The 25,925-nt window shown below is 40.9% G+C and overlaps 1 protein-coding gene and 1 long non-coding RNA gene across 11 annotated transcripts in view; one reads left to right on the top strand and one right to left on the bottom strand.

The window, feature by feature from the left end:
- Positions 1–19,261, top strand: part of KLC1 (kinesin light chain 1) — a gene marked incomplete at its 3' end in the record, with an annotated part of 41,070 nt that extends 21,809 nt beyond the window's left edge. For 2 of the 10 annotated variants that reach the window (XM_083518338.1, XM_083518337.1), the window contains exons 12-15: positions 1,086–1,194; positions 2,414–2,548; positions 8,134–8,264; positions 15,813–19,261. In XM_083518338.1, the coding sequence (XP_083374464.1) occupies positions 1,086–1,194; positions 2,414–2,548; positions 8,134–8,264; positions 15,813–15,831 (394 nt within the window). Of the gene's footprint in view, positions 1–1,085; positions 1,195–2,413; positions 2,576–6,516; positions 7,169–8,133; positions 8,269–10,699; positions 11,198–12,858; positions 15,121–15,812 lie in introns of those variants that run through there. The other 8 variants (XM_083518329.1, XM_083518331.1, XM_083518333.1 and 5 more) reach the window with 7 other exon arrangements.
- Positions 17,614–22,277, bottom strand: LOC310685806. Its single transcript, XR_014515550.1, has 3 exons — positions 21,078–22,277; positions 18,256–20,712; positions 17,614–17,748 (listed from the first exon to the last, which is right to left on the bottom strand). It is a non-coding gene; the product is annotated as an uncharacterized lncRNA (long non-coding RNA).
- Between the last annotated feature and the right edge of the window lie 3,648 nt (positions 22,278–25,925).

Raw genomic sequence — 25,925 nt, 5'->3', positions numbered from 1 at the left:
CAGTGGCTGCTAAAAACCCTACTGGCCGTCCTTTTATAGAGGTGGTGGTTTGAAATCACTGGCTACAAATTAAGCCCACCATTTCTACATTTCCCAACTTCAAAATGGACTCAGGGTCTTGGATTTATTTTGGGTTGGAGCCTATGGCTGATTAGCATCCTGTACCCTTTTAAATGTGTTGGTGGGGAGGGGGGGATTATTGTTTTCATAGAATCATAGAATTGTAGAGTGGGAAGGGGACCCCAAAGATCATCTATTCCAACTCCCTGAAATGCCGGAAACTTGGGATAAAGCATCTATGACAGATGGCCCTCCAACCTCTCCTTAAAAACATCCAAGGAAAGAGCGTCCACAACCTCCCGAGGGTTTTGCTTCCCTTTTGTTCTTGTTTTTATTCTGTGTATTGTGTGAACCGCCCTGAGAGCTACAGATACAAATTTAATAAAATAATAAATAATATTTTAAAAGGTATATTGATGCATGGATGGACTTGTCCTCCTTCGGGGAGTGGGAAGGGGCAGCAGAGGAATTGTCACTTGTCACAGTTTCAGTAATCTTAGTCCTTTCATTGCTGCAATATTGCTGCAATTGCTGTTTCTGCTAATTTATCTGTGCTATATAATAGCTTTTTAAATAGTAGCATATGTGAGGGTGTTCTCTCTTGCATTCAGGCAGCAAGAGAAAAGAATCAGAGAATCGTGCATCGGACTTAAGTGTTTTATAGCAGGCATTTTTTTGTAATCCTTTGGGACTGGAAAATTGAGCAGGGCTGATAAGGAGGACACTCGGAATATGTGATCTGTGTCTTTGTCAAGGTTACTGCTTCAGAACTAGCCTAGTTATATAATGGACAGCAATAGCTGCAGCAATACATGGTACCCTGGCAAAATGTCTTTCTAGTAAATAACTGCTTATGCATTTGCAGACCTATTCAGAACTCTTTGTGAGCAGTAAGTGCCCATTATAAATTTATGACGAGCGTTGGCTTTTAATGGAATATTCTGCTGTACTATTAGACAGAATTGTTTCAAGTTTGGGAAGCAATGGTCTCCTGTTGGAATCTAACTTAAACACATATTTTGTAGTCCAACAGTTACAACTACATTAAAGAATCTTGGAGCACTTTACAGACGCCAGGGCAAGTTTGAAGCTGCTGAAACATTAGAAGAGGCAGCAATGAGGTCCCGTAAACAGGCAAGTGCTTTGTTCATCAAGCGTTTCACTTCTGATAGTGTTAATCTACAATTATTAGTATTTTGTTACAAAGAATTTGAATTTAACTACAGTGAATCTGAACTGTCTAGAATTTCTTTTTGTACATCTGCTTGGAAGCCTGCTTCAGCGCAAACCGTGATTTAACACTGATCCTGTGGCACTGCTATCTCCTGGTTAAAACATACTGTAGATGAGGGTGGACTTACGCAGATGAAAAAGGAGGAAATGTCATGGTTAGGAGATTGTCTGCACTGCCTTTATTGTTTTTCAGAAGCAGATATTGGCAAAATAATCCGGAGGGGAAATCCCAACTTCCATGGGGGGCGGGTACCACCCTGAAGTTTAGTATGAACACTCAGAAATATGTAACTAGATAACTCATTCTTTTACTCTGATCTTTTTTTAAATGTTCCCATTAATGATATTATGTTAAAAAAAATATTCTCACTTTTTAAGAAAATGTGTGGAGAGTAACAATAACTTGTATATAAAATATTTGATACGGCCACATTTGCAGTATCGTGTGCAGTTTGGGTTGACATCAAAAAGGATGCTACTAGGAACAAGGACAGAAATCCTGAAACTGCCTTTAGTGGAGGATTTTTAAACTGGGGAAGTAAGTTAAGGCCAGGATCTAAGGAGTTGTGCATGCCAGCAGAAAGCACTTCCACTTGAGGAGAGGGGCTTACAATGTTTCCTTTCTAACTGCAGCCCTTTGTCCTGTTTCAAAGGGTCTCCTGAACTTCAGGAACATATTTGGACTGTGTGTATGAACCTGTGCATGTATGCTGCAGTGGAAGGGTGGGAAACTAAAACACAAATGTTTTGCAGAGAATTCCATATGCAGCCCCTTGAACCTGGCCTAAGTTAACGGAATTGACAAGCCTAGTTAGAATATAGTGGGTTGTTGGCGAAATTATCACCTTCAGACAAATTAGTCAAAGCATGTTACTTTTACTAAAACGTTAATTTGTTGGTGTAGATAATAAGCAAACAATGTTTTCTCTTCAAACTTACCTTTGTAATTCTGTAATATGTGCTTCATGGTTATGCTTCATATGCAGCTAATGGGTGCTTATTTATTCGGTAATGTTTTGTAGATTCCGTAGTAACTTGATGATAATTGCTCTTCTCACTCATGGCACTGAACTACTTGGTGCAAAGTAAAATGTCTGTTTCCCCTTTACTTGGCTCACAGGGTCTTGATAATGTTCACAAACAGAGAGTTGCTGAAGTGCTCAATGACCCAGAAAGTATAGAGAGAAGGCGAAGCCGCGAGAGCCTCAATGTCGACGTGGTAAAGTATGAGAGTGGCCCTGACGGAGGAGAGGAAGTGAGTATGAGCGTAGAATGGAATGGGGTAAGTACAGTACACAGTGTAAGAAAAAAACCAAACCTAGATTGGCATAGCAGTTAAGTTATCATTCTGTTGTGTATTCAGGGTTGTTCTTGGCTCATAAGCACCTGTAGTTTTTAATGTAAGCAAAAGCAATAAGATCTTGCTTTTGAGGGTAAGTTCTGACCAATTAAGCTTAAATTAAGAAAAACTCACTAAAATTTGGATTTAGATAGAAGTGTTTGAATGCTGATTGAATGTCCTGGTTAATGTATAGGACCTAATCCTTACCAGTGGTTTGTTTTAATACTGGATGCAACAGGATGGCAATTTGTTTACTTTATTATCTCTCCCCCCCCTTTTTTTTAAATATCCCCCCTTTGTTTCAGAAGATTTCCTTTTTCTCTGGTTCACTAGAAAGCACTGCTGTGCAATTAAATGGAATTGGTATGGAGAATTAAACCCAAAACTGCACACAACATAGGTTTCTGGATGCAAGTTTCTTTCTGTTTCATGGCATCATGATGGTGCAAACATAAAATCTACCCATCTGCTGATGACAAATTGCTGCTTTCCATTTACGTATGGAAGCCTGCCAGATCCTTGATTAAAGTGAGACCTTTCCTATCTCACGACGTCTAGTTCCACTGCTTAACGTGGAAGGTGTGCCACAGGTTACAGTAACAAAACCTTTCTAAAACTTTCCATCATTGTTTAACATGTGTCTGTGTACCTGCTTGTTATATGTTGTCTTTTACAAGTGAAACCAGTTCAAGATTTTGGTAGTACTGAGATGGTTACTACTTTTGATTTCGGCTATATTGGGCACTGGGCTCTGAGATGCAAATTGCCAGTGTCAGCCTTGTGGTGGTTTAGTTATGCAGTACACGTTTAGTCAGATTGCAGTAGTGATTGTTTTTCTAAGTTTGTCTTGTGGTGTGTAGGTTCTGTTTCATAGTGGAATACTTGTCAGCTATAACTCTGTCATCTGCCAGAGCTTTAGGATCCTAAAGGCTGCTGTAGCTGTCTATATTTTTTTGCTCTTTTGATGCAGAAAAAGGTTTCTCTTTCCACTGTTTCTCAGATTGGCTTTGGTGTGTGTTGTCCTAAGACAGTCAATCAGCATATAATACAAATATTATCACCTTAATACTTCCTTAATTTGTCCCCCTGGCACTAGAACTGTGTACTGTACTCTTCCCTTTTTTCTTCTGTGGTTGGCATGCCTTCAAATTGTCAAGTGTGAGGGAAGCATTTCCCCCCATCCATTTTGTGTTTTAATTAAAAAGCATGCAGGTGGGGGGTTGACAGGGGCATTCAAGAAAATAACGAAACAGTATTTCTAGGTCAGTGACATTCTTCACATTTGATAAAACTCAGAAAGTAAACTTTTCCAGAGTGGAATGTTCCACCTTTAAAATAATGTGGCATTAACGGGTTTCTATTTCATTTAGGTTTGCATGTCCACTTTTTCACTCCGTTTTGGTTACTTTCATGTTCAAGTTCTAAACTGAAGTTGATTTTCTTTCTTTTACATTTCCCTCATTTCATGTTGGCATTCTTACTTTTTCTAATTTTGCAGGTGCTCAGTTCTGCTCATTTCTTCACCATGATAGTACAGTGGTGCCTCGCAAGACGAAAAAATTCCGTTCTGTGATTCTCTTCGTCTAGCGGTTTTTTTGTCTTGCGAAGCAAGCCCATTGACGGATTAGCGGATTAGCGGCTTTTAGCGGCTTATCTGCTGATCGGATCAGCTGATAAGCGGCTTAGCGGCTTAGAAAAAAGGGGGGGAACCAGCAGGAACTCGCAAGACATTGTCGTCTTGCGAAGCAAGCCCATAGGAAATTCGTTTTTGCGAAGCACCTCCAAAACGGAAAACTCTTTCGTCTAGCGAGTTTTCCGTCTTGCGAGGCATTCGTCTTGCGGTGCACCACTGTAATCTAACAATTATTATTAATATTTTATCTCATTTTGTATCCCATCCTTTCTTTCTCCGTAATGCTCATGACAGCCCAGTAGCTTCCGAACTGAGGCAAAGGGCAGCCCCACATAGAGCACATAGCAGTAATCTAGTGTTGAGGTTGCCAAAGCATAGAGTGCTGTGGCCATGCTGTCCTTATTCAGGCATGACTAGTATACCATTTATGGTAAAAAGCACTCCTAGGTACTGAGGCCACTTGAGCCTCTAGTTCCAATGATGACCTAGGGAGTACTTTCAATCTATGTGCCTGTTCTTCAAGCCAGAATGTAACCACATCCAGAACTGGTAACTGGCCTACACCCCAGATGAAGCACTCACCCACAAGGACTCTGTCTTGCCACGATCATTTAAGTTATCTAAATGTCATCCAGTCTACTGCAGCATTTAAATGCTGGCCTTGGGATTGCAAGCCACACCTGACTTGGATGTGCTAATCAAACTTCATTCCAAATCCCCAGCTTCCAACAGCTTCATATCAATGTTAAGCAGCATGGGAGGGGCCAGGTTGGCAGCCTGTGGCATCCCATCGCATAAGTGCCAGGGGGCTGATGGGCAGTTCCCTAGTGCTACTCCCTGAAACAAACTTTGCAGGTAGGAACAGAACCACTGAAGTACAGTGACCCCATTTGCCATAAGCCAAAGCTGATTTTGCCTACTTGGTGCTTTTCACTTACGGCTATTACATGCAAGGGTAGCCAATGTGGTGCCCTCCTGATTTTGTGGATCGCCAGCCAACACGGCTGGTGGTCAGAGATTATGGGGGTTGGAGCCCACAACACCTGGAGGGCACAATATTGGATGCCCGTGATTTAATGATTAGCATTAGTGGTTTGATAGCCACTGAATGGAAACTTCCATGTATGGGTCGAAGTGCCTCAGCTGCATGCCAAAGGCTCTTTGGGTCCTTGCCATAGATTCTCTTTTCTTCATTAGCATTCATTGGTTTACGATCTCGAATCATCTCAGTCCATTTACTGGCATGGTTGTGTAAGGGTTTTAAAAACTGTTTACCTCCAGGAAAGCACTTTTCAGCAGATCTTCTCCACTAAGGAACACCTGTGCATAATAATAATAATAATAATAATAATAATAATAATAATAATAATAATAATAATATTTTTAAAAAAATATTTATACCCTGCCCATCTGGCTGGGTTTCCCCAGCCACTCTGGGCGGCTTCCAACAAAATATTAAAATACAATGGTCTGTTAAACATTAAAAGCTTCCCTAAACAGGGCTGCCTTCAGATGTCTTCTAAAAGTCTAGATAACTATGTGACATGTTTGCACTGGGCAGTCCCATTAGATCTCACTGTTGTTTCATGTGAGCTCAGAATACGTTCAGTACTAAGGGGAGCTTGTCTGCAGTTTCTAATCTCATTAAAGAACCCCTACTAAATTCTAGGGAACTCCAGCATTCCCAGGAACGAGGTTTGGAAATCCTCACTAATGAAACACTAAAGCTTTGTAATATGGGTTGGTTGATAGTGCTTTTGGAGTGGGCACATCTCACTTATTTCATAGAAGTTAAAGCTTAAATTAATGCACCTTGTCCCAATTGATTTCTTTTCATCACTTTTTATTTTGGCTTGTGTAGTTTTTAAAATTGGAATCTCGCATGCCATAATATACACCTTTGATTTAAAGTAATGTATCTGCTTGCCTTTATTAAACACAGGAATAGGATTTTATATATATTTAAGGAAAATATATTAATTCCTTTAAAAGTTCAAAGTCCTGTGCAACATAGAACCTAGAATGAAAGACAACAGAAGCTTTGCTGTCCTCCATTGGCTTTCTTTTGCATTATGGATACTATGAATTTTTTAAGCTGTTGTCTCTGCTGATTTTGAGAATTTGTTCGCAACATTAGCGGGTGACCTAGAAATACTGTTAAGACTAACAAGCTCAAAATGGAAAACTGTTGAACTTCTCCCCACAACAGTTTCATTCAGTTTTTTCTCTCTCCATTTCTGTCTGACAGGCCTAGATGCCTTTTCTGATTCTTACACTGTCTCCTGCATGGTGGGCGTGCAGCGTCTTCAAGCTCTAACTTCTCTCCACTACTGACTGCTGTGTATTTAGCAATCCCTTAAGATCCTTGTCAGAGCTGCACTTCTTGTAAAAATGGCCACTTCTTCAGTGCTGGTGTCTCTCTTTCTTTGGGGCAAGGGTTCCTCTTTTTTTCCTGTACATGTTTAGCTTTGCCAGATATGTATCTAGTCTTACAAAATGTGGTGTTAATAACCATTTGCTGTGTAACAGATGAGAATTAACAAAACTAAGAATGAACTTGATAAGTAGCTGTTTCACTATGATGAAAGGTAGTTTAAATTATCACACAAGGTGTTATTAAAATGGCATGATGGTGACCTTTACAGAATATACAGGTGGGGTTTTTTATTTAAAAAAGCAAGGCATGTGCTCACAGTGCTTTAAAGTGTATTTAGAGACCTATAACATGGGTTAACATCAATATGGAACTCTGGATGTCTTCACTTATGCTTATCCTAAAGTAGCAGTGCTGTTTAGTCTTCATGTGAAAGTTCAGCAGTTACGCTTTTCTCTACTAATCTTGGTGTTGGGTGACTTTGTGTATTTGTCTTTCTAACTTCTAATAAACTCACTCCAACTGATGCCTGTTTCTGTCTGCTGTGTAGTACTTTGAATTCTGCATAGCTACTGTAGGAAAGGAGGCTTTCTAGAAACTGCAAGGCACTGTCAACTTGCAGTTAAGTACACATGGATTTCTTTGTCAAGCAATAAATATAATAGGTCTTTGGCCATACAAACTTGACTTCTGGAAAAATAACAACTATTAAAAAAAACTGTCTCCAAATACTGTACTATAAAATAAACTAATGTAATGTGAAGCAAGCTCTAGATTCACGTTTTATCTTTCTGGAACACAGTTAAGGACACAAAGTAGAATAACTTCACTATGGAACTTAATGCTTGCATATGCTTTTGTTCTTGTTTATATGCATGTTTATTACATATTGCCCAGGTTAGAGTGAACGAATTCATTAAACATGTAATGCTACTGCTTGGTGGTGGTCTTTTACTGTATTCATGGTTAGCATGGAGTGGTGTGGTGGTCCTGCAAATAAAAACTTTATATATCCTGTAAGAAACTGCACCTGTCCATAAGGTTTTAATATACATTTGTTAATTTTGTATTTTATCTGTGAGGGACTTAGGAGTTTTCTCTAATCTCTTGTTTCTTTAAGGAAGTGTACGCAATCCTTCAGGACCTTCTCCTGAGTAAGCTTCATTGAGATGTTGTGGAGCTGTGTAACTTCTCATCTCAATGAATCTGGTTGCATAGGGGGGATAATATTGGACTGTGTCTGGAAGAATGCTTGATAAATACAAATAATGCTTTTCATTAGATTTCTGGTGCTCATCTCAGAGCACCAGAGAAGTTGACAGCAAATTTTAAAAACACGCCATTAAATTTTGTTTGAAATTAAGCGATATAATTTTGTTCTTACCATTTAATGGTAGCAAAGTAAGAATATTGGACTGTAGTTGTAGCAACTGCTGAACTGTGACAGAAGGGCAAAGCTTTTGCAGTTTTAAATGTGCTCATTTTTTTCAGGATGGTACTGGATCTCTAAAACGCAGTGGCTCCTTTAGCAAACTTCGTGCTTCAATTAGACGCAGCAGTGAGAAGTTGGTTAGAAAGCTGAAGGGAGGAAGTTCACGAGAGAGTGAACCAAAGAACCCCGGGTAATTATTTATTTCTAGATGTGCTGGAACGCTTGGTGCTGTACCCATCATGCTGTATAATGGCTTTTTCTGCTGTATCTCGTGCGTGAATTGCAGCATAAAACTGACGGCAGATCTCGCAGAAATGTAACACAAAGGATGTTTGTAGCACTTGTTATAAGTTAGCCCTAACAGCTGGAAAGATTGTTCTCTGTACTTAACAATTTGATTGTAAACAATGGCTCTGTAAAAGCAAAACTTCCAATGTTATGTAAACTCCAGAAAGAATTGCCCCAGAATTACCTATTCTGTCTTGCCACACAGGAAAAATATTGATGCACTCCGCTGAATTTCAGCAGTTTCCCCTTTAACAATAAAATATGAGTATATTAATTCTGAGAACAGGGTTAGGGCATATTTGGTTCGGAAGAACTTAACATACATTTATGAATGTGTGTGTATAAATGTGATTGCGATAGGTTATTGAAATGCTTCATGTTTACTTAACTGGATAAATATTTGCACTTTCATTCAACATTTTTTACATACTAATATCAGCCACTCTACTTTCTGCATAGAAGACAAGTGTAAATTATTGTTGAAATGAAAATTAAGCAAAATACATCAGCCACTCCTTGACATACACCAGAAATATGAATGGCACTAGTACCAATAAGTCTTCCTCTTGAGACTTACTTATATATGGATCATGTGACTGGATTTGTTGTGCAAAACAGTCAGCTATCCAAGTTTTGTTATCCATGATGTGTATGTGCAGAGATTAATTTCAGAAGAACTGCAGTAGCAGGTAAATAGCCACTGTTCTCTAAATGGGAACTAGTCAGTATTAACAGGAACCTTTTTTTAGGCTTGAAGATATTTTTGATGCTTGTATTCACTGAAGTTGAATACTATCACTGCTGTGCAAGTTGCAGTGTTAGTTTTATTGTAAGACGTCAGCTGGGCTTGTAAAATGACCACTTGATTAGTACAAACCAATGCTCATAATATAGTGTACAAGATTTAGTGTTACACAGAACTCTGCACGTTGGCGGTTCGGGAGGAGATCCTCTAAAAAGGGGGAAATAGTTGTTTTGAGTTGAATTATATCATTACGCACTTGTCTGCAGATCATTATGGAAGTTCATAGAATCCTAGAGTTGAAAGGATCCTGGAAAGTAATCTAGTTCAATCCCATGCTAGTGTAGGAAATCCATTGTTGCAGCATCCCTGATAGGGGGCTTAAAAACCTCTAAAGAAGGGGAGTCCACTTCTTTCCAAGACAATCTTTCCCACTATTGAACTGCTTATTTGTAAGAAAGTGCTTCCCTCCTAACGGAGGAGAGGAGTTTATTGTTTTGTTTCTGTTCTTGTTTTTATTAATTATTTTGTGTTTTTAACTTGAATTTTTATATTGTGAACCGCCCTGAGATCTATGGATGAAGGGCAGTATACAAATTCAATAACTAAATAATAATTAGCCCAAATCCACTTGTAATTTAAAGCTCTTTGTTTCGGTCCTATCCTCTGGAGCAACGGAAAATAAATCTCGAAAATAAATCTAGAATTGCAGAGCTGAAAGGGAACCCATGGGCCATCTAGTCCAACCCCCCACAGTTCAGGAATGCAGTTTCATCCATCTGAAAGTTCTTCAAGTATTTGGACATAATTAAACAGTTTAGAAGCTTCATCTAGAATTCCATACCACCCAAAGGGATAGTTCTTTTTTTTCAAAACTTCTTAGTTTTTATTTTAAGTATCTTCAATTAAAGATAGGGAAAAACATGAACGGCAAGATTGTGTATTATCCAATGTGTGTAACCTTAGTCTTGCATTCTTCATTGTGAATATTGATTTGTCCTAATGAAAGTGGTATTCTACCAGTCTCTACAAATATATAGAACTCTGAACCGTTACATATTGGTGTTGCTCTGAAGAATTTTAGCTAAACATTTTAGATCCCCCGCCCCATGTGTGCAGTCAGAAGCTTTCCTACTTTTCCAAATGTCCTCAGGTATAGACTAGGATACAAAGAGCCACTTTAGCCATTGCATAATGATTTCAACACTCCCAGCAAGGAGTTTTGACTTTGATTCCCCCCCCCCCCCAGCCATATCACATAAACTGGTTTTGAAACACCTGGCTTTTTAAGAGCTTTCATGCTTTTTAGGGTCCTATTGATGAGCAACCAAGGTCCATAGGTGCAGAGAACTCACTGTGTGGTTCTTTGGATCTAAGCCATATTTTTGTGGGTGGGGGGGGGGTGTTGGGCTGAATTGAGGAAGGAGCCAGATAAGCAGTCTCTCTCAGCACCTTCATGTCTGTAATCAACTATTACTCCATCAAATTTTAACTACTATCCCCGCAATATGGTGGTATAATTTTCTGATTAACTACTAATCCCTAAAACTGCTTCATGGTTAACATTTGGTTTACTGTTCTTCTGAACATTTAAGGAAACCCAGACTCTCCGTGAGCGTAGTGATATAATCAAGCAAGACTCCTACCTCAGTGACACCTTCTCGAAGGAGATTTCAGATGTGCTGCAATAATACTAGTGCTATTAACCAGTTGTAGATTCGAATGCAAAGGGAAATGCTGAAAAGCATAAATAAACCAGTTCTCTTCAGTCTTGCCTCAAACTTGAAAAATGTACAAGTGCACTTGCCAAATTTTTAATGGTCACATATAGCTAGTTAACTTTTTGTTCTAAAATTACTAAATTTGTATAGGGACAATTCATGGACATGATGAAACACTGTATTTTTGTTTGTTCATTATTTAACATTTCAGCATTGCATCTGTGGATTTTTACTTTTTATTTATTTTTTTATTTGCTTAGAATTTGGGTTTTTGTGTTCATGCTCTATGTGGTGCGTTATGTATATTTAGTTAACGTTTTTTCGCTTTACTGTATTATTTTATATAAATAAATAACACAGGTGTCAACGCTGCATGGCTTGCTGCTTCTTTGTGTTGCTAACACTTGTGTTGCGTTTAAAAACGTGAGCATTGTAGTTTTTGGAGGCTTTTAAAAAAATTATTGCTTAAATAAAATCATAGTGGCACTGACACTGTGTAGGTGCAGCCGTAAAGATTATACCCAACTATACAAGCATGTATAACTTCATTCATAATCTTTATTTTGATTGCCAGGTCACAGATTTATTATAGTCAAATGTCTGCATAATTTTTAAGGATGAGAAATCCCACTGGCTTCAGTGTTGTGTACACTCTTGTTGGGACTTTTAGACGAACCCTGAGCCATTTTCACTTTGAACAAGCAGCTCCTTTTCTTCCCTGGCTAGCAAGAGTCTCAGTTTTAAGAACAAAACAATCTATTATGTGGCACAGAGGGCTGCTCTTTGAGAACAGTGCTTTTACACCCTGCAGTTTGATGCAGATGGGTAGAACGCTTGTCAGGCCTGGCCGTTGCCTTCCGATTAACCTGTATCAGCAAGTCCCCTTCTCCTAATTTGTCTGTGAGACTAAATAATTTGGATCACCATATTCTAGCAAAAGTACGAGGGGGTTTCAGTATAGGTTTCTCAGCAAGGTTCCCTGTCCTGCAGTTTACAAAGTGGCTAGCGAGAGCAGTCCTGTTTCCTAGAGCTATCAATTGGGACAGGTAGTTTCTTCTACACATAGGAAATAGTATACAACTTTTACTCATAATAGACTCATTGACATCACCGAAACCAATTTAAATGTGTCCATTAATTTCAGTGAGTCTACTCTGTGTAAAAGTTGCACATTAAGGGTCTGCCTGCAAGGAATACATTTTGGAATTAGCGTGACCGTTTCGATACAGCATTGTGAAAAAGATTTGGAAGCTAATGTTATGGAGAAATATTAATTGCTCATGCATTGCTCTGCAATATAGGTGGTGGCTACTCATCTTACAATGAACGCTACCTAGATTTTTTGAGGCACTTTAAATTGCAATATGGTTAAATGTTGGATAACTTCTTTAAAAAAATCCTTGAACCACTATGGGTATAACTTCACATACTTTTGTAATGCATATATTGCAGCTATAAATTTGTTAGTTGTTGATGTGGCAGTGTATTAACAATACCCTCTGAAACTGAGAGCTTCATTTGATGATTGTTAGAATAGCAGAGCTTTCACTGCCTTGCACAAGTTTCACCCCACAATCCAGGCAAGACAGAGATTGTATTATCTATCCCATTCTGCATTAAAGTTATAAATCATACCAAAACTTTGAATATCCAAGCCTTAATCATGTAGAAGCCCACCAAGGGCTCTGGTTAAATGCTCCTTTTTGATGGGTTTGCTAATGCTACTTATACAACTTTATCTTGGGTAGCTTATTGATTTTTATTTTTTCTAAGAGACTGGACACCTCTCAGATTAAGATCCAATTTAGTAACTGACATTCTGCAGATGGAATGACATCTAGTGTTTCCTGAATGTTTTTGGTGTCTTAGCTTTGATATATTTTAGATTAAGGAAGATGCATGTGCGCCAAATGTTATCTTTTAGAAGATACTAGGAGTTACATTGCAGTAAAATTCTTGTTGTATACATATGTGTTCAAAGCGCTCCATTTCAGCCCTTCTGATTGGTTTATCCTTGCATGTTCACTGTCCAGCATGAAGCGTGCCAGCTCACTGAATGTTCTTAACATGGGTGGCAAGGCAACTGAAGATCACTTTCAAGTAAGAAGCCCTATCATATTCTTAATGCAAGTAGATGGTACTGGCAGGGCTTGGATTGAAGAATTGGATCGGTCACTAAAATGGCAGCAGTTTTGGATTATTCCTGGTTCTGATTTCAAACATTCAGTCAGCTGTTTAGAGACTGGACCATATGACACAATGTTTGGCAGTACACTCTGATGAACTGCTTTGCACATTTTTTGCTATGTGAGCCAAACTCCTTAAAAAGAAAAAGTGGCAACTCTGTAAACAGCTGCTTGCATGTGTGAATGGGTCTTGTCATGTACTGATATTGTAAGTAATTCAAAAATATTCCTATAAGCATCCTGTAGAGTCCCATAGCAGCTAGTGGAAACACCAGATACTTGGGCCTTACGGAAAACAGTGGGCTAGATAGTAAAACTGTTCCCAAACTCTAGGCCTCAGGATACACTTGGGAATTGCATGGGTGAATGCTTCTTATCTATTAGCTCTGCTCACATGAAAATCCCATGGATATGAATTTCTTGTTTATGTCCTCCTGGGAAAATCTGAAAAAGTCCCCTTAGGGTGAACAAGCTTACATTTTTTCAGGCCTAAACTACTCTTATCTGCTCCACCTGGAGCTGCTTTTAATAAGGGATCAGAGACTTGATACTGGCATAGAAGTTAGCTACATGCCCTTGCACAAGTGGGAGTAGGCAGGACACGCCACACCTGTCTTGTAGTATATTAAAAGTGCTAACAGAGGCTGATTGAGCTCTTGAAAGCTTGAGCCCCACTTGGCTGAGAGGCCTCTGTGGCTCACTTCATGCTGTGAGCTATCAAGAGAGTCAAGAATGTCCATTTCAGGATAACATCCCTGTCCCTAGCTTTGAAAACCAAGAGCAGATGGGAAAACTGTTCTTGGCTGCTTAGGAATGCAATCTCCCTTTCTCAGTTTTGTGAAAAGATGAGCACCTTTTTGGACGTGTTACAATAATTGCATGCTGTATTCTTCCACATTGTATAGTGTTGAAAAGTTGGCCTGCGAACAGCATACAGGACATTATTGCAGCTTAATAAATGTCAAATAGCAATGGTTGCTGTGAGCTTTCCAGATAATGAGCATAGACAGAGACTTGCACAGTTGAACTAAAATGAGTTCTAAGTGACAGTGGCCAGAATTCAGTTTGGGTAATAGGGTTTTTCAGTTTTCATCTCTACTGGAGGCCCTTGCCTTCACCTGAAAAAACTGGGCTTCCAGAGCAATTTGATCCAGCACATGGTTTTATAGATGGCAAGGAATACCAACTGCATCCTTGAATGAATGCAGAAGAAACTGTGCTGACACAGGCCTCTTTAGAAACTAGGCAGCAATTTTTAAAATAAGGGTTACTTTTAAAAGTTCACTTACTGAGTGCCTGCTGATGAAAAAAAAAAAAATACTGGGGTGACATTAGGGCAAGCCAAGGCTGCAAAACAGTAGCCCTTGCATATCATTTGCATGAAATACACTTCTCATGTGCCAAGATCCTAGCCTGTATTTCATATAACACCTTCACCGAAATTACTAGTGTTCTGTATTGTGCCTCTTAACTAACACATAACTGCAACTAACTTGTGTGAAGAAGTAGCGACTGCTTCAGTACTAACCTGATGCACTTGTCGAAAAGTTTACACAAAGGAAAGGGAGCGAGTCTGTAAAGTAGCATTTCCAGTTGTTCAAAACGTTATTGTGTTAAGTTCCAAAAATAAATCCATGAAACACAATCCAAATACTTTGAGGAAAAGAAATTCCGCTGTTCTTTGTGTTATCTTACCGTATGGAAAAATAAATGGCAATTGAGAGGTTTTTATTCTGAATTCTTTAATCAGCACCAGATCTTTAATACAACACCAGAGAGAAGTGTAATAGGGAGGATTCCTGCCTTGAGAAATTAACCACTGAGGCAACCTGATCTCATGGCATGGATGAGATCTGTGCTACTCTTAACATGTTCCAATAAACATGCATTCTTCTTACACAGAGATTATTTGTGCAGAAAACTATTTTTAAAAAATGGCTGTCGGAGCAATATTTCACCTTCTGAGTCAAGTACATGACACAGCACATATGCACAGAAAATTGCAATAAATTGTACTGGATAAGGTGAAGCATCAGCTGCTACTGCTTTCAGAGTACAACATTTTGTATACTCTTAAGTTGGCCAAGGTTGCTCTGAATTTCACCACTTACTAGGTGAATGGCTTATTCATAAGGGCTGTGACACGAAAGACCATATATAGTGGGGGCTCTATTACGGCCCCCTCATGCTCCTGGAAGAAACAGTTTTGAAGTTTGGAGAGGACTTGTCACTCATATGCACACACACTGCCTTTGGCAGTCTGGCCATGAGATTGGAAGCATCTATTTTCAACCAACTGTGTTAGTAGAACGAACTGTTTGTCCCGACAAGCCAAACTTTTAATTTCCGAACCTGGCTTGTTCGGATAAACCATGGTTGAAAATGGACATTGATGCACTGGAGGGGAGGGGAGGGGAGTGGGCTTGGGTCTCTGAATGCTAAACGATGGCTTAGCATTTTGTCCAAACCAGAGCTTTGTGGGGAGAGCTAACTGTTCATGTTCAGAGCTCTTTCTATTCCTGCTTGGATTAGAAATACAACGCAGGCACTGATAAAGATGGTAAGAATTATTCCCATTCCAAACTGGAGCAAAGTTTCCTATTCATATATTAAACCACTTTGAAACTTGGTTTTTAAAAAAATTCAAACTAATGGTAAATGAAAAATACTTGTCTGCTTTGGTCTTATTCTTGATTCTTATTATTCATTGTTCTTTTGTTTTTCTGCAGCGTTTGTATTTTAAATGGTTGGGATTGTTTTAAACTGTGCATAAACTCTTTCCATTCTTTTTCCCCATGCAGGGACGAACTAATTGTCTGACAGACTCAAGAGCTCTGAGTGCCAGTCACACTGATTTGGCCCACTGAGGTTCTGGGACAGATGCTAGCTAAACAAAATTCCCTTGTGAATTACAAAGCACTGAGGTTTAAAGTTTTTGGGTTCCCTGTTACGGTCTTTCTAGAACCATCTAGGTTAGAGATGTCGTTGAGAGGACTGTTGTTCCTAGGCCTTCTTAAAATGTGACATTAAAAAAAGGCCCCTAGAGACTTGCTTCTTTGTCAAATATAGAGATGGTTGCTAGATACCCTGTGCTGACCCCTTGGACCCAAGTGGGATTAGCACTGCCCAGTAGCTCAAACCAGGAATTTAGTTGCCTCCTGGAAACTTTTCATGGGTGTTCCCAGAAGTTGGTTCAGTTTTCAAGTTCCTTCCTCTGGTAATTCTCTCTAGGGTGTATTGTTTAAGGCCCAAATTTTTTCATGCTTTCCTATTTCCTCTCACCTGCTTTTTTGGCTGAGTTTCTCCTCTTTGCTGATCAGATCACCTTTCCTTGATTCAGTTTTTAAAATGCTCCTTTTTCTTTCTGCACCCCTTCCACCCTGCCTTACAAAGACTTCTCATAATTCCAGCCACAACCATGTCGTGTTGTTTACTTTCCTTGTGATTTAATTGCTACTTGGTGTGTGTGCTTGTGAACATTAAACCAATTAAGTTAATGAATTTTAATGATACAATTACATTGCAATTGATTGAAGCAGTAGCACTGGAGATACACTCTCCACTTCCTGCTTTAAGGCTTGTTTTTTGTGCCTTTCACTTCAATGCTTATTGCGTACTTGGTTTCTAGAACCTCTCTCAGGCTTATATTTTCAAGGCCTGTTTCTCCTAATCCTGCAGCCCCCACCATGGAGTTTTCCCCTATGATCCTGCTTGGGAGCTCAGCCGCATTGACATTTCATTGGCTTCCATGTTTTTCTATCTCTCTGACTTTCTTGGTGTGCACGCTGATGGTTACCTAAGGATTCTTGGACGAAATGCGCAGAATAGATGATTGGACCAATGGAAGTTTTTAACAGATTGTTTAATTAAACCATTCTGCAAAGTTAATAGCATAAGAACTGGTCTACTGTACAGTTCACGCAGAATTGGGAAGTTACTCAGTCTTTTAGACAACTCTTCTACCTTTCCTTTGGCCACTTCTCGGCAAGAGTGGCCTGAGTGATGCTGAGAGAAGGGTGATTCGGATAGTGAGGAAGAGGCTTCTTCCACAGTGATGGAGTGGTCTTGTGCCAAATATAAACTCACTCTCTGTGAGCATCAGGGGATCATCCTACCAACTGTTGCCCACCCCCCTCATTCCACAGAGAGGGCACGACACTCTTTGAGTGTATTCAGAGCCTTAAGAGCTGTTGCCAAAACTCATCTATTTAGACTGACTTCTTACTCGCTTTCTTCCTCCCCATGAAGCTTGAAGCTGAGCTAGGAAGTCTTCTCCCCCTGCCCTCGCCAGGTGGATTAAGGCTTCCATATCTATGGCTTATGACAGCCAAAGGTTCAGGGTGCCAAAACACAACACAGTTCCAATTAAACAGTGGCTGCAGCAGCCTTTTCAGCAAATGCTCCACCGCTGGATATCTCCTACATGGGCCAGTCCAAAAACATCTACACCACACTTCAAAATGGACCACAACCATGGTGGACTTTGGACAGCAGCTACTTCAGTGTGTGCTCCCTCTTTCTTAGACATCCACTACCACCTTAGACACGATCACCTTTTGAACATCCCATCAGGGTCCAGAAGGCCAGCATGGGAGATAGGTCCACTGCACTCACCAGAAAGGTAATGGCATCTTGGACCCAGGGCCCATGCCCTACTGTGTGCCTGGCATGCCTGGGAAGTTCAGGAAGATAATTGGCACACACCACCTTAATAATTGCACTGTCTTTACCCCTGACCTATCCTTGTTGTTGTCGTTTAATCGTTTAGTCGTGTCCGACTCTTCGTGACCCCATGGACCAGAGCACGCCAGGCACTCCTGTCTTCCACTGCCTCCCGCAGTTTGGTCAAACTCATGTTAGTAGCTTTGAGAGAACACTGTCCAACCATCTCATCCTCTGTCATCCCCTTCTCCTTGTGCCCTCCATCTTTCCCAGCATCAGGGTCTTTTCCAGGGAGTCTTCTCTTCTCATGAGGTGGCCAAAGTATTGGAGCCTCAGCTTCAGGATCTGTCCTTCCAGTGAGTACTTGGGGCTGATTTCCTTCAGAATGGATAGGTTTGATCTTCTTGCAGTCCATGGGACTCTCCAGAGTCTCCTCCAGCACCATAATTCAAAAGCATCAATTCTTCGGCCATCAGCCTTCTTTATGATCCAGCTCTCACTTCCATACATCACTACCGGGAAAACCATGGCTTTAACTATACGGACCTTTGTTGGCAAGGTGGTGTCTCTGCTTTTTAAGACCTATCCTTAGTTACGGCTTTTATCTTAGCTTGGCAAAACCGCAAACTGAAGCCGCTTCTGGGAGCACCAACCACAAAAGTTCCTAGGAGGCGACTAAATTCCTGCCTCAAGCTAGTGGCCAATGCTAATCCCACCTGTGTGGCACAGATATACACCCGTCAGGAGACTCCAGTCATTCGACAAAGCTGTGCTACAGATCTCCCTGTTGCAGCCTCCAAAAGCAAGGGGGAAATGTACCCCAATGAAAATGTACCGAAATCTAAAGGAGTGCGAATGTATCCTTGGGATGTACTGTTTTATAAGCTGTTAAGGGGACAGTGTGTTGGACTATTTATAATGTTGATGGAATGACTGAGAGCTGAATTAAGTTTATCACTGTATAAAACCAGGATTGTGTACAGTTAGCCTTGCACCATCAGCTATCAGAATGTGCAGAGTACGTCTGACTAGTGATTGGGCTTCAAGGTTCTTTAATAAGTAGAAGAAAGTACTAGTGGAATAGAGAAGCTCTAAGACAGCACTTCAATATGGTGGTTGCAGCCTTTTGGGGCCTAAAAATGAGTGGAAAGAGGTGCAATTATTTTTAAACTGAGAGGGAAGAACACAAGGAATAGGCTGGTTGGGAAGCCAACCACCTTTTGAGTCTTTCCAGTCACGCAGAGCACTCCTGTTTTCTCCAAGGTGGAAATATTGTTACTGTTGTCTCTTGAGTTTCAAACTTCTGCCACTGCTCAGAATGGGAACAGGAGGAAACTGAAGCATATTGGACAGTTACACTGTGAAGCAGCTGCTGTGGATAGGGGCCTTGTTGGAAATTTGCTACTAATAATGTCAAAGTTGTACTGGATAGCTGCTACTGGCAGGCTGTTTGTTTATTAATAATCTAATTGCCTGATATACTTTGTGGGTGATGCACTGTCTATTCTCAGGGGACCAACTTGGGAAGAGGAAACGCTTCAGCATTTTGGTTTTACAGTCAGTCTAATAAAATGTGTATAATTTTCAAGTCTGTCTCCATTTTGCAGAGCTATTAATTGAAGGCAGAAAGGAGAGAAAGAAAGTCTTTGTGAGTCACGGCTATATGGTAGCAAAGGTTGCTCTCTGGCCAATAGGAATAATCAGGCAAAATTAACATCATTTAGACATAGGATAAGAGGAAAGCAGATTTATTAGATTGAGCTGAAGATATTTAATGTTGCTAAAAGTGCTTACCTATTTTGAAGAATTCTTTTTTTAAATAAGCAAGCGACTTGTCTACAGAGAGTGCATCTGTCAAGGTTTGTGTGTTGAGGTATATCCATTGAATTTTAAATGACAATAGCTGTGTGGTAATGTCCTGAGACCCAGTGCTGCTAAATGGGTAGAATTTTGGGACAGATTGTTGCAAACCACTGAACGTTGAGAGAATTTTACATTGGTAATAGGAGTTCTTCCATTCTTCACCACCCTGGTCCTGCATATAATAGAAATTGGCTTTGGCAGGTTGGTGTAATGAGAAGCTAATTGTACTTCTTGTCTAGTACAAGCACTCCATCCCTAACTGTCAAGCAACCTTGGGACTATTATAAACGTAGTATGCTTGGGCTATTAATTGTCCCCCATTGTTCCTTGAAGATGTCGCCATTTGGCATTCCTGCCTCTGAAGGCCACAGGTGCTTCTAATGTTCCTGTGCTTTCCTATAGCAGTCGAGATGTTTAGGCCTTTTGGTACCAAGGCAGAAATTTCACACATGTGGAACACTCCACAGAATTTTAGACTCTGAAGAAAATATGCTGTTGTAACATTAAACTAAAACTGTAGATCTGTATAATTCCTCAGAATGAAATTGTTGTAGGCTAATGATGGCCAGTCTGTTGTATATTTACAAGCTGGTGTATGCATCACAGAGGAATTGGCGGGGGGGGGGCGGAGAGACCCTTCCTTCATTCCTGCCTATCTCCTCAATCCTCTCCAGTTGTTTGGGGCTTTTTTTGTGAAGGGTAAGTTGCAGAAATACACAGGGAGGTTTGTTTGTGCTTGCTAACATAGTTGAGAATGACATTTGTCCCACAACTCCAGAGGTGCTTTTGTTTTCAGATGGAACCATTCACATTTTAACTTTTCAGTCGGTATCCGATTACAGTTGATGACACACTTGCCATGCGCTTTAAGAAGTAAAACTCGAGGTGAATTAAACATAATGTGTGGTTGGCTAGAGGTGGAGAGAAACACTGTCTTCTGCAATGATCCTATAGACAGGCCTAAGCACAGCAGGGAAAGCAAAGGTGCGCACAAATTTAGCGACGACAGCATTCTGTAGAAGTTCCCCTTTAATACTATGCTAATGGCTAATATTCCAGCATAACCAAAACTGCCTTTTAGGATCTGCAGGAGTTGTGCTGTGCAACAGGGCTAGCCAGCCTTGTGAATGCATCAGCAGATTGTCAGAGATTGGAGAGGAGTCATTGGGCGATTTACTCAGTCACTTGCTCTGTAAGGTAATGGTAAAGGGACCCCTGGCCATTAGGTCCAGTCATGACTGACTCTGGGGTTGCGGCGCTCATCTCGCTTTATTGGCTGAGGGAGCCGGCATACAGCTTCCGGGTCATGTGGCCAGCATGACTAAGCCGCTTCTGGCGAACCAAAGCAGCCCACGAAAACGCCGTTTACCTTCCCGCCAGAGCGGTACTTATTTATCTACTTGCATTTTGAGGTGCTTTTGAACTGCTAGGTTGGCAGGAGCAGGGACCGAGCAACGGGAGCTCACCCCGTCACGGGGATTCAAACTGCCGACCTTCTGATCGGCAAGTCCTAGGCTTTGTAGTTTAACCCACAGCACCACCCACGTCCCTTGCTCTGTAGTTTATGCCATTTCCAAAGCCTGTGGCAGGCTCATGCTGCTGTGTAAAGCAGCCCTCTGTGGAGTCTTAAGATCACAGTTTTGGCCACACCATGGATAGATTGTGCATCCCTTTAATCCATGGTGCGTGAAGAGACAGACTTCAGTTCAGCCTTTTCACTTGCACAACTTGTCAGTTAAAACACACACAAGCCCCCTATTAAATGCTCCATTCCCTGTTCTGAGCTCTTAATTTGGGTGCAGGACTACGTTCCATTTGAAGTTGTGCAACTTCAGTGCATGCTTGATGGGAACTGTGATCCTTTGCACATATGCAAACACCTCCCGCTAGAGATCAGAGCTCTCTATCCGCTGCAGAAGCAGTTTGAGTGACAACTTCCATTGTACCACGACATGAATGTTTTTCTCTCGCCAGAGGACTGCTTCCTTTGATAGCTATTACTTATGCCAATTGGGTTAAATCACGCCCCCTAGAAATCCTGTTGAATTGTCATTTCCAGTGCGCACAATACTATGAAGCTTTTATGTTCCCCCCCCCCCAAGCAATTATAACAAGCACTGCAGTCAAAATAATATGAATTGCAAGTCAAGTTGCAACACTACTTTGTTTGCCCTCTTCTCAGTAAGCATCTTTGCTACAATGTTAAAGATTACTTCGCTGAATAATACCTTGCGTACACGTAATTGCAATTTCTTGCAAATGAAGGCCATGAAAATCCATGTTTGGCAATTTAGAATTAGAACCAAACAGGTGGTTATCACAAGCGACCTGTTGTGAAAGCACCTAGCACAATACATGTAAGTTGGTGTTCAACTCACAATATTAAATATGGTCATTTATATTATTTGCTTTCTGCCCTTATACTCCTTTAAGATGCCCTATTAATATCACAGGACCTACTCTTGTGCAAAACTCCCTGAAAGGGAATTCTAAGTGGGGTAACTTCTAGATAGCATGCTTGCCTATGTCTTAGAGAATAACTCCCTATCTCTCTCTCTCTCTCTCTCTCTCACGCGCACACACACACACAAGCTGTTTGATCACCACTATGTATGGTTGTGCGACTGTACCTTAAGCAGGAGCCAGCAAAAATCAACTCTTGCTCCAGAAAATTCATGTGTATTACTAATTGGACAAGGTTTCCCGTAAGTGTAGTTTTACAAGTGCAATTCTATGGAAGCAGTGGCGTAGCGTGGGTTGTCAGCACCCGGGGCAAGGCAAGTAATTTGTGCCCCCTAACCCGTGGATTTGTGCCCCCTAACCCTAACCCCCAGATGTTGCGCCCGGTGCGGCCGGCCCCCCCTGCGCCCCCCACGCTACGCCACTGTATGGAAGCAAAGGTTAAATCTGAAGAAGACCCAAGTGCTATTTCAATGCAAGCCCCAGTCAGGTATACAAACAATACAAGCCAATAGGACTATTTCTGCCAATGTCAGCAAACTGTAGCTTGGCAAGGGACAAATTGGAACGCACTAAGGGATAATGGAGGGCAATGAGCTGGATGCAAATAATCAAGCTGGGAAAACTGAGGGCTGTTTGGAGTTTAAACTAACAGGATTCCACTGACTTTGGTATATGAAATACGGTTATTTTGTACATAAGAGCCGAAAACGGAAAGTGCAGTGCTGTACTGAATGTCGCGTATTCCACGCGGCGTTTTCAGCAAAGCACTAAGAGTTCCAGGTTTTTCAGTGCAGTCCTTTTTTAATGTGAGCTATGTACAGGTATTTACAAAAGAAACAGTCCATACAGAGTACTTACAAATGAATACTCTCCACCACAGCACCACCACACTACAGCACAACCACCACCCTCCCTGTTAAACAGGCTTTCCTTTTTAAAACAGGTGATAGCCAATTACACTAATCACACTCCTGCTGAGTCACTCTGACCCAGCAGAGTATTGCATCATCCTGTTGAAGCCTGCAGACTTATCCAGTATCCTGCGAATCCCAACACTCCTCCTTAAGTCAAAGGCTTGAGACCCAATAATTCTCTTAAGTCTCGAAATTTAGGAGCATCCAAACATTTTGTATACAAATCTGCCACATTACATTTTGTGTTACAGTGCTGTACCTTTAACACATTTCTTTCCAAAGCATTTTTCACATTTCCGTATCTTATCGCAATATGTTTACTCTTGCTCTTAAAGTTCTGTTGGTTAGCAAGTTGTTGTGCAGCCATGTTGTCACTTAGCACAGTGATTGGCATTTCAGAAGGTATTCCAAGCTCTTTTGTTAGGCAAGCAAACCACTCTATTTGTGATACACATTCGCTTATGGCTGAGTACTCTGCTTCACAAGTACTTGTGGCAACAAATGTTTGTTTCTGGGATTTCCACTGAACCAGGGCATTTCCAATATATATGGCATAGCCAGTGGTAGACTTTCCATTTTCTCTGTCTCCCCAGCTGGCATCAGTGTATGCATACATTTGCTGATCATATCCTGTATCCAGAACCAGCTTGTAATCTTTTGTGCCTTTCAGATACCTTAGGATTCTTTTAAGTGCTACCCAATCTCTCTGAGCCGGGTCTGCACTTCTTTGGCTTAACATGTGCACTGCCAATGTTATGTCGGGTCTTGTCCAACAACTTAAATATAACAGAGAACCCAACAGAGAATGAAACGCTGTTGCATTCTCACATTTTTGCCCTTCTGGTTCATTTTTGTACTGGGTAGTTATGGGAGTGTCAACCTCATTTGCCCTCTCCATTCCATAGATCTTCAGTAACTTTTCGATTTTTTCCTTCTGACTCAGAGAGTAAACGCCCTCTTCATTTCTCTGAACCTCTACTCCTAAGTAATTCTTAATCTCTCCCAAATACTTCAGTTTGTATTTGTTACCTAGGCTGTTTATAAACCAAGACACTTGCTTTTGTGCAGTTGTTATCAGACAGATATCATCAACATACAAAAGTAAATAACAAACACTTCCTTGCACCATTGCTGAATATAAACAGGAATCAGCCAGGCTTTGTTTGAATCCCATCTTTTTCAAAGTTGTGTCTATGCATTCATGCCATAGACGTGCACTTTGGTGTAAACCGTATAGTGCCCTTTGCAGCTTTAACACCATACTGTCTTTTTCTAGTTCATAACCTGGTATTTGCTGTAAATATACCTCAGCATCAATAGGAGCATTTAAATATGCTGAGGCAACATCAAAATGATTAACTTTTAACCCTCTCAGACTTGCCATTGCTAAAACTGATTTTACTGTTTCAGCCTTTGCTGTTGGGGCAAACACTTCATCATAATGTATCATTTTCCTCTGTGTAAAGCCCCGTGCAACCAACCTGGCTTTCCTCTGACAACTACCATCAGCCAGCTTTTTCACTTTAAAAACCCACTTACAGCTTATGGGCTTTTTACCTTCAGGCAATTCTGTAGGTACAAACACATTGTTGTTTAGCAGAGAGTTATACTCTGCCTGCATTGCCTTTAACCACGCCTCTTTCTCTAGAGTAGGTAACTCTTGCACTTCTTCAAAGTTTTCTGGCTCAGTTACACAAACCTGGTTTATGGTGGCTGGGAACCCATAACGGTCTGGAGGTTGACCTTTATTACTTCTTGCAGACCTCCTTGGTTCATTAATCTCACCCCCTGGGCTACCTTCAGGACTGCTTTTGGGGTGGATTGACTCTGGAGATCTACCTCCTCCTGTCCCTGTTGCACTTTCTTCTCTCCCCTGCTCCATGCTAGCAGCTGGAGAAAAATGCTCAACTTTTACTTTCCCCCTTTCAGTTTCTCTGGGAGAGCTGCCAATTCTTAGCTTTGTTTCAGCTGCCTTATCAGGTATGCTCGGCAGTAAAACTTTTTCTGGCAGCAGGTTTGCATGTATCTTGGGCCAATTTCTTTGCTCATTAAAGCTGGCTGATCGACTATAACTCAAAAGGTTTTTATCATCTTCAAACCTGTAGGCTTTCGTACCACTTTCATACCCAAGAAATAGCAACTGCTGTGCCCTTTTCCCACCTTTTCTTCGGTTTTTCACAGGTATGTCAACCCACGCCTTTGTCCCAAAGATTCTTAAATGTTGCAAACTGGGACATTTGTTATAGAGAATTTTATAGGGTATGTCATCTAGTACCCTTGACCACAAGCGATTCCCAAGATAATTCGCAGTCTTAATACTCTCAGCCCAGTACTTAATTGGAAGATTTGCATCTGCTAACAATGCTTTCATTTGTGTCTGCAAGACACCTCCTCTACGCTCTGCTACTCCGTTCTCCTGAGGCGTGGCCACATTGGTAAGCCTATGTTTAATCCCTTGGGCACGCAACCAGTTTCGTAGGGAGCTTGCCATAAACTCCCCTCCCCTGTCTGATTGAATAGAGGACACCTTTTCACCAAGTTGCCTTTCTACCCTTCTTACCCAGAACTTCAAAGTTTGGGCAACGTCAGACTTTTGCTTTAATGGATAGACCCAGCCAAATCTAGAAAAATCATCCACTAGGATTAAACAGTATTTGTTGTGGGAGACACTAGGTGGAAAAGGACCAGTTACATCAGCATGGATCAACTCCAGTGGTTTTTTGGTTTCTCTCTGGCTTGCTCTTGCTACTGGGCAAGCCCTGCTTTTAACCTCCTTGCAGATATTACAGTCTAAGTAATTATCACAACTTTTTATGTTTTTCATCCCGCCACACAACTCCAATGTTTTGTTTAGCACCTTATAGCTAGCATGAGCCAGACGCCTGTGCAGGAGATGAATACACATATCATGGGTTGGGACATTTTGCACATTCGCAACCTTAGATTCACACTGCAGTACATACATATTAGTTCTAAGGCTAGCATTTGCCAACACTGCCCCATTTTGCTTTA

The sequence above is a fragment of the Podarcis liolepis genome (genome assembly GCF_965112155.1).
Source record: "Podarcis liolepis genome assembly, chromosome: 1".
Lineage (NCBI taxonomy): Eukaryota > Metazoa > Chordata > Lepidosauria > Squamata > Lacertidae > Podarcis > Podarcis liolepis.
This window is presented reverse-complemented; position numbering and strand designations above follow the sequence as displayed.